At 37.8% G+C, this 9,414-nt stretch overlaps 1 protein-coding gene across 1 annotated transcript in view; it reads right to left on the minus strand.

The window, feature by feature from the left end:
- Positions 1 to 149: 149 nt before the first annotated feature.
- The window catches only part of WAC (WW domain containing adaptor with coiled-coil), a 91,075-nt gene continuing 81,810 nt past the window's right edge, over positions 150 to 9,414 (minus strand). Inside the window, exons 9-13 of the mRNA XM_017861695.1 lie at positions 8,054 to 8,176; positions 6,964 to 7,112; positions 4,435 to 4,553; positions 2,754 to 2,943; positions 150 to 1,491 (exon numbers count right to left, since the gene is read on the minus strand). Coding sequence (XP_017717184.1) covers positions 1,360 to 1,491; positions 2,754 to 2,943; positions 4,435 to 4,553; positions 6,964 to 7,112; positions 8,054 to 8,176 — 713 coding nt within the window. The 3' untranslated portion in view covers positions 150 to 1,359. The remainder of the gene's footprint in view (positions 1,492 to 2,753; positions 2,944 to 4,434; positions 4,554 to 6,963; positions 7,113 to 8,053; positions 8,177 to 9,414) is intronic.

The following is a 9,414-nucleotide window of genomic DNA, read 5'->3' on the forward strand; positions in this document are numbered from 1 at the left end:
GATTACAGGCAACGCCACCACGCACGGCTATTTTTTGTATTTTTAGTAGAGACAGGATTTCAACATGTTGGCCAGGCTGGTCTTGAACTCCTGACCTCAGGTGATTCACCTGCCTTAGCCTCCCCAAAGTGCTGGGGTTACAGGCGTGAGCCACCGCGCCCGGCCTTTTCTAACAATTTCTTAATAATTCCTTTGGCTATATAGACTTAAAATTTATTACTTTATAAACCGTATCATCACAAAGAAAGCAGTAGCTATTATACATGAAATAAACCTATACTGCATGTTTTCTGGCCCACTATATAGTAAAGAGTAGAATTAACCAGGTGTAAGAGATTAATCATTTAGAAGAGCAATTCTCAATGTAGATGTAGGTACATAAAATGAAGCCAAAACCAAAATTGAAACACACAAACCCCACAGTTACCCAGATTCCCATGAATGTAAAAATATTTCCTGTTTTTACTCCTCTCTTCTGGGAACTATAATATTTATTGCCTGTAGACATGAATTAGGCATAATCAGGCTGGCTTGATATTTGACTGTATATACTGTTTCCTAAGATGCAATGACGAATTCCTAAAAGTAGAATGATGTAACAAGCCAAAATGAAGTTTATGTTAGAATTACTTTCAGAGCAATCTGAGAGTACAAGAACCCAAGTTGTTACTCAAAGAGTACCTCTAGATATTTTAGTAACTGTAAATAAACTTACTTTTTCAAGTTGTACTATAAACTCCATTTGGTATTTACTAAATATTTATGGTTTCTTGACAAGATTAACTCTACCTGTAACTCTGTGACTTGCACAGACAGGACATAAAGCCACTGCCAAGTCTGTCCTCAATTCTGTAATAGGCATTAAAAAAAAACACCTATGCTATTATTATTGTGACGTAGATATTCTACTTGAGTGAAACCCTAGATCAAGAAATGCGACACAAGAGTTCAGGTGAAAAATACTGAGACAGCAGATACACTAAACGTGCTGGACAAATTCTTTCTACACTTTTCAAGAGATCTATTGATGATGCAAGGACACATAATCTGAAATTTCAATGGAAACACCCTCAGCAAGAGAGGACATTCATAAGTAGTTGTGGTCAATATTTCATTTTTAATATATTATTGCAGCTTATGGAGTTATGAGAAAAGACTAATGAAGCATTCATCATGGGTTAAGAGAAAATCGACAGGCTTTATCCGTCACGAGGAATATTAATAACTTATGAAAATGCAGTGATAGAATGTGATCAATGTATCAAGGAGAACTTTACATTTCATAAGTAATTTAAATTCTTTAGTTCGATTTAAGAATCATAATCCTGAGCAACATAAAAATGTATTTCAGTGAAAGACTTACCTTTGCTCTCGCAAAGTTGCTTGAATTTCACAAACTCGGACTAAAGATCTTAAATTTTTTAATTCAGTACAAATTTCTGACATGTGAATAGTTCCCATGTTATGCGCTTCTTCACGTAATCTTGATGCCTGTAATTAAAGAAATGAACAAAACATAAAATATAAACATTAACATACACAAAATAAAACATTACATTTCTGAGTAAAATTTTATATTTAAGGTTAGAGAATAATCCTTCTCCCTTAAATACACAAAAATGTTGGTGAATCTAATGGGGAAAATTAATTTCTTTTAAGAAACTGTCTATAAGGGTGGAAGGTACTTATTTTAGTATTTCTCTTCCAAGTTGGAGAAAATAGGATTTCCAATCTGAAGCTAATACAGCACTAAGAAAGAAGGACGCATAATTTGTGGTTAATAAAAGATGCTGGGTCAGCCAAAGAGACTGTCATTTCTGCAAGTTCAGGAATTAGATATTGATTCAAGGGCCTCACTATACTCCTCTATTGTAAGACACACAACATATTCTCTGTAAACTTTCGAACACCCCAGATGGTCAGTTATCTGATAAAAAGAGGCAAATCGACAATAACTGGAATGTCCTAAGATGTCTCATCCCAAAGCAAAATAAAACATTTTTTGTGGGGGGGACGACAGAGTCTCACTCTGTCACCCAGGCAGGAGGGCAGTGGCACAATCTCGGCTCACTGCAACTTCTGCCTCCTGGGTTCAAGTAATCCTGGTGCCTCAGGCTCCCGAGTAGCTGGAATTACAGGTGCATGCCACCACGCCTGGCTAATTTTTGTACTTATGGTTAGAGATGGAGATTCACCAATGTTGGCCAAGCTGGTCTCGAACTCCTGGCTGGCCTCAAGTGATCCACTTGCCTCGGCCTCCCAAAGTGTTGGGATTACAGGTATGAGCCACTGCACTTGGCCAGTAGATTAACGGTGCTAATGGGATTCTGAAACTATCAGAGCAGCTGAGTGGAAAAAGTACACTGGCTTTGAGCCACATCACTGTGTTAAATGGGGTGACCTTGGGATCAAGGTTTTATTGACTATTTGGTCTTAAGGACTTCAATGGCAAAATGAGAAAACTCTATCTACACTGCTTAGCTGTTTTAAGAAATAGAGAAAATAAATATAAGGCACTAAGCACTGAGCTAACTGCTGAGTACTTGACAACAGTGGCTATAATTATGTTAAAATATTTTGTAAAACCAAAAAAGTTACCTTATATGTCAAATATTTTTAAAATGACTACAAAGTTAGAGATTTGTTATTTTAAGTATTGCTTGAATTCAGTGGTCTACACTGGATTTTCTAGAAGTTGATTAAGTTGTTTTGCTATCACCCAAAGGTAAAATCTAGGCTGTACATTAACATACCTGCTTCTCTGCATGATCTGCAGGCCATCCTTGAACGTGTTTTATGAGATTTTCACTGAAGTGTGCTGCTAGTGCAGGCGTTAATGAACACGTGGATCGGGCAGAAGAATTCTGTGGTACAACTGTTGCATTTGATGCATTACTACTATTAGAAGTATGATTGGGACCAGGTGATGGACTTCTCTGGCTACTAGAAAACAGAATTGAATGTGTAGTATGTTTAGAAGTAGTTTCTGGGTATCCTTATCCTAGAAACTGCATGTTAGCACCTTTTATTAACTTAAAGATATCCAAATTCCTAAGAAAAATTTGTTATTTTAACGTCAAATAAAGAGAATTAACAATCCAAAGTATGTTATTCCTCAAAACACTTTAGGGGGAAAAAGCCTTCTTAACACGACTGTCAGAGTCTAATGTAAACCATACTCTCCAAATCTGAGAGCAGAACCTGTTAACTTGGTGTACCACAAACACTAATAAGAATATAACTAAAAAACGGTCACATTTTAACAGCTATAGATATAATGCACATCTGAAGACTGTCTCATATACATCTAGGTAAGGGGAAAATATATATTGCCTTTGTTCAACGTCAGAACTGCTGAATCAGAGGGTGAAATAATGTGAAGCAAAATACAAACATTTTGTTGGATAGCACTGAGCAAGCATAGTGGCAAAACAAACCAAAAAAATAACACTGAGATTGTTTATCTTCTTTTAAAACTGAATGGTTTGGGCCAGGGTTGGGGATATGGTGGCGAGAACCAAAAAATTTAATCACCCAAGTTGATCTCCTACCTGCTTCACCAGACTTGGCTCTGAATGAATTTCAGTTATTTCCAAAAACTAAATCTCCCAAAGGATGAAGAGTTTTCATCACTGAGGATATTTAAAATAATACTGCAGCCTCTAAAACAATTTAAAAGAAGAATTTCCCAAAATGTTCTGAGCAATGGCAACATTGCTGGAGTAAGTAGACAGCTTCCCAAGGTGATTAGTTTGAAGGGAACAACTCTCATTTGGAGGTATAAGTTCTGAAATGCTTGTTTAGAAAACAACAATAAAAACAACAGTTCAATTATTTTGCTACCTCATAGCATGAAATAAAAAATAGGAAAATCAATCAAATGAAAACCATTCATTCAACAAATGTCATTTAAAGTTGTGTTGTTAATGAACAGAGAAAAGTGCTAACACAATACAGCAGTATAGAACTATCTAAAAGTCATCTGTATAGGGTCACAGTTAAGCTACTGGGAAAGCCTGACATACACGGGAAACATCGGCCCAAGTTTTAGATAGGAGACTTTGGCTTTCATCAATATACTCAAACCAAAACTGCTATGAGGAGGTTACAAAGCAATGTAATTCCAACAAATATTGTAAAATCATGTGCCTTTCTGGTACAAGTATCACAATTCTTTACCCCATCATATTCCACTGTGTAAAATTTTAAAGAGCCACTTTCTTCAAAATAACCCGGGCTTTACTATTAGAGACAATAACCTACCTCTTGTATACAGGTTTGTCTTTGTAAATTTTACAACGTGTAAGCCTACTTTAGAGTATTCATGGAGTTTAAAGTTGTTATATTTTACAGATACATATTCAAACAATGCAATATACCAGTATACTATCATTAAACAAAACAATGTGGTCTCAATATACAATATCGACCTACCTTGAGCGCTGAAGACTTCGAGGAGAGACAGGTTCATGACCTTGCTGCTTGTCAGCAGTTACAGGCTGCTGTGTGGCTGACTGTGACACTGGTCCTTGTTTAACTACTGGAGTACTAACCTGAAATGTCAAAATCTGGTGAGATGGTCTCCAAATCTAATCCACATCTCTCCCCCCAAAATCTAGGTAATCGTCTTAAAACATGTAAAATGTGGTGTTTTAAAGAAGACTGTCAAGTTCTAAAACTTAGATCTCATTTCTTTGTAAAAATGGCCCAAGGTCATAAAATTACTTCCCTATCAAACCAGTGTAAGAAACTAGCTCTCCTCCTTTACAACTCAGTTTTCTTTCCAATACATTATTATCTCTTCTGATTTGTTACTTTTATATCAATAAAAGTAAATATGTATACTACCACATCATACACATATGGATGCTTACATTTTAATGACATGGAGAAACAATGTGATTCGCCTATCAGAAAATGAGTTATGGCCCATATAAAGTTCATCATGAGTGTTTTTCAAAGAGATGTTACTCTACAGAGGTAGACTGAAGTCCATGATTGCCAATCAGGATACATATTATATTCAGAAACCACAGAGAGAAAATAAGCAGTTTAAAATATAAGCTCTAAATTGAGGCACAAAGGCAGATGGAGTCCTTTGTGATTAAGCCACACCTCACTGCTGTTTTTCTTTTGGTGGGGTGAGGGGATATGATTAATAATTCTCCCTAACAAATCTGGAATGTCCTGCTTAACTTCTGAATATTACCTATCAACTCTAGTCAAGTCTTATAAAGAACATTTTAGTAAGCATTAAAAGCTCAAATGTTCAATTATTTTAAAACAACTTGAAGAAGTTTTGGAACACAAAAAACTGATAGCTACCTCTTTAAAGGATTTTTTTTTTTCTTCAAGACACGGTCTTAGTCTGGTTGCCTAGTCTGGAGTGCAGAGTGACGTGATCTTGGCTCATTCCAACCTTGAATTCCCAGGCTCAGGTGATTCCCCCACCTCAGCCTCCTGAGTAGTACAAATTGCCATGCCCAAATAAGTTTTTTTTGTTGTTGTTTTTTAAAGACAGAGTTTTGCTCTCTCGCCCAGGCTGGAGTGCAGTGACGTGATCTTGGCTCAACTGCACCTCCACTTTCCAGGTCAAATGATTCTCATGCCTCAACCTCCTGAGTAGCTGGGATTATAGGTCTGTGCCACCACGCCCAGTCAGTTTTTGTACTTTTAGTAGAGACTGGGTTTCCGCCTGTTGGCCAGGCTTTTTTCAAACTCCTGGCCTCAAGTGATCTGCCTGCCTCGGCCTCCCCCAGCAAATTTTCAAATTATTTTTGTAGAGATGGGGTCTTGCTGTATTGCCCAGGGCCTAACTGAATCCTCCTGCCTTGGCCTCCTAAGTGCTGTAATTATAGGTATGAGCCACTGCACTCAGCCTGCTTAAAGGAGTTGAAATGCTCAGTTTACAAGTGACTATAAAACCAATACTGCCACTTATTTCACTTTTAACCACTATTTACTATACTCTTAAAATATCACCCTGAAGACAAGTTCTAAGCTCCAAAAATAACGTTATCTTTTGCCGAAACTCACATTTTAATTCTTTCCTCCTTAAAATACTGGTGAATGATAAGAACTGCATGACAAACTAACAACTGTAACTTGGAATTTTAAAAATCAATCTAAATTGACCCTAAAACATGCACTGATCAATGGCCAAGGTAGGGAAGGGATGAACAAACAGGAAGACTTAAAAGCTGACCAACCACCTCTTTGAAGTTGTATTTCAATGCATTTTTATTTTTGGGCTGCTGCTTAAGATCTTACAAAGAATTATTTGGCATTAAAAAGTTTAAAACAGCCCACTGTTTCAAAACTACTCAAAAGAAATTCCCCCTATATTTACCATTTAGCCCAGCAATTTTCTAACTGCACCTATGGAGCCAACCATGTGAAATTCTGCTGGGACAAATACAGGCAATGTAAGCTTAGTAAAATGGGTCCCTGTATTCACAAACACCTAGGTTTCAAATTCTGACTCTACCACAAAAACTAGACTTAACTGAGAGTCTGATTTTCTTATCTATTAAATGAAGCAAGTGACGCTCATGATGTGAAAGTTAAACATACATTAAGTTCTTAGCACAAAACTGCCTCATTTTGAAATACAAATATGGAAAAGTTGCTGGAAAACATGTTCACTCATGTCTTTTGGAGTCTGAAAATTCTACAAATATTAAGACTCACAGTATACCCTCTTTATCTCACACTCCATGTGACAAATCCCAAAACCATTAGGGAACAGACTCAGATGGTATATTAAAGTAGCACAGATTCAAAGCCCCCCTCTATCCCTCAGTGAACTGAGAAATTCTAGGCTGCATCTACTATCATAACTGTCATCCATTCCAACACTACACCTCATTCTCAAAGAGCTTTTTCTGTAACAGATTCTAAAATGCTATTGATTTTCCAAAAGTAAGTAGTTTCTTTCCCAAATATCCCTCAAAAGTGACATACCTTTGGCTGTGATGAAACAGGAGGAGTACTGATCAAGGGTTTGATAGGGACTGTGTTAGTTTGAGGTGTGCTTATTCTTGGAGAAACATATGATCTTGGGGATGACGCATCAGACGTTAAAGACATCGGAGACTGATTAGATGGCTGGGCTGTAAAAGAGGGAAGCAATTAATTTTAAAGAAAAACAAAACAAAACAAAACAACTAAAGTCCTTTGTAATATATGTGGTAACAATCTTTGCATCACTCTAAACCCCCCACCCCCATATTACCCAGAGAACACTTATTGGAATAAATCAGAATCTGACCTTCTCACTGGGCCACACTGACTAAGTGAGCTGTGTGTTCAGAGGTAAGCACACCCAGTGTGGCCCACTCTCCTTTATGTGGCTGGAACAGGAAGCTAGGCCTGAACCTATTCTCACATGGAAGGCCTCCTCACCATCCTTATTTCTTCTTTCTTATTCTACATTTAGGCCCAGGTATCCCACGCAGTCTCCTGCTCATGAGGCTAGCCAGAGGGTTGCAAGAGTCTTTGCACCATTATACTTCCATTCCAGACAAGGCATTCCTGCTGTTTATCAGCTTTCTGACAAAGTGACCCTTTCACTTCCCATTTGCTCCTACGTGTATCTCTCTCCATTTGGATACCTTCATGAAGAGGGATATCTAATTCAAGGCAGAAAATGAGCATTTCCATATTATCCAGTCAAAAAACATCTAACGTCAATCTGAACCAAACTTCAACTCTTCAAATACATGCAATGTTTCACAAAGATATATGTATGGCATATCATAGTTTACTTTCAGCTTTGGCATAAAAAAACTCATTAACAAAGTCTGAATTAAATAGTGTATTAAATAATTACAGATTTGATGGCAATACCTTAAGACAAATGTCAAAGCTTGTTTCATCTAAAAAGAAATAAAAATACTACTGTATATGCCAGTGTTACCAAAAAAATTATTGCAGCTAATCTCTTAAAAAACCAAAAAAAGAAAAAAACTACATACGAAAATTCCAAAACAAAACTAATTCCAAAACAAAATCAAGATACCACTGTAGAGATATCTAAGATGAGTAAGAATACCTTGTGTAGAAAGCTGAGCAGCTTGAGAAATCAGAGACGTTATGTTGAAAGCAGATGGTCCAGCAGTAAGAAACTTATGAATTATAGACTGCAGAGAGGCTTGTGTCACAGCTGCTGTAAGAACTAAAAACACATTATTTCATACATTCATATAAAAACAAGAGGCTTATGTGGCATTAGTAACAACTTGACAAGGAAGAGAACCCACAAGAAACTGGAATATTTCAACCTAGAACTCTCAAAATAAAAGCCTACTAGATAGGAGTAATACAATGGGTCCCAAGATGTGAAACAATCTGAGGCAGAGAAAAAGAAACTTAATGGATTTACAATACAGGTAAACCAACAGAGTTTCTTTTACACTAATTAAGATGATCACCTGAACAAAGTCTCTCTACAAAATTTAATGAGTGTTCATAGGAACTTCCGATTACGTCAGAAACCTATTTGTATGTGAGTGTTCAGTATGTTACATGAAATTAACTGGATAAACGATTGCTATTTCATATGACTGCCTTTTTAGACAAGCTGGCCATTCAAATCCTACTTCAAGATCCACCCTAATAATCTAAAAATGGATTAAAAAAAAGGGAGCATTGGCTGGACATGGTTAGCTCACACTCAGCACTTTGGGAGGCTGAGGCGGGTGGATCACCTAAGGTGAGGAGTTCGAGAGCAGCCTGCCTAACATAGTGAAACGCTGTCTCTATTAAAAATGCAAAAAATTAGCTGGGCATCGTGGCAGGTGCCTGTAATCCCAGCTACTAGGGAGGCTAGGGCAGGAGAATAGTTTGAACCTGGGAGCCGGAGGTTGCAGGGAGGCAGAGGTTGCAGTGAGCTAAGATTGCGCCATTGCACTCCAGCCTGGGCAACAAGAGCAAAAACTCCATCTCAAAACAAAACAAAACAAAACAAAACACGTATTTAGAAATACCATGTATTTTTGATGTGTAAGATATTTTATTATTGACATTAACTGTTATTTCTTCAAGCATTTATTTTGGAGACAGGGTTGTGCAGTCACAGCTCACCACAGCCTTCACCTTCGAGGCTTAAGTTATTCTCCCACCTCAGCCTCCCAAGTAGCTGGAACTACAGGCGTTCGCCACCACACCTGGCTATTTTTTTTATTTTTAGTAGAGATGGGGTTTCACCATGTTGCCCAGGCTGGTCTCAAACACCTGGGCTTAAGTGGTCCACCAGTCTCGGCAAGTGCTGGGATAACAGGCATGAGCCACGGCATCTGGCCTCAAACAATCTAAAAGCCCCACTTTGCCTAAATGAAACATTTACCGCCGGGCGCGGTGGCTCAAGCCTGTAATCCCAGCACTTTGGGAGGCCGAGGCGGGTGGATCACGANG

Source organism: Rhinopithecus bieti, unplaced genomic scaffold (genome assembly GCF_001698545.2).
Source record: "Rhinopithecus bieti isolate Rb0 unplaced genomic scaffold, ASM169854v2 scaffold_58095, whole genome shotgun sequence".
In the NCBI taxonomy this organism is placed as follows: Eukaryota; Metazoa; Chordata; class Mammalia; order Primates; family Cercopithecidae; genus Rhinopithecus; species Rhinopithecus bieti.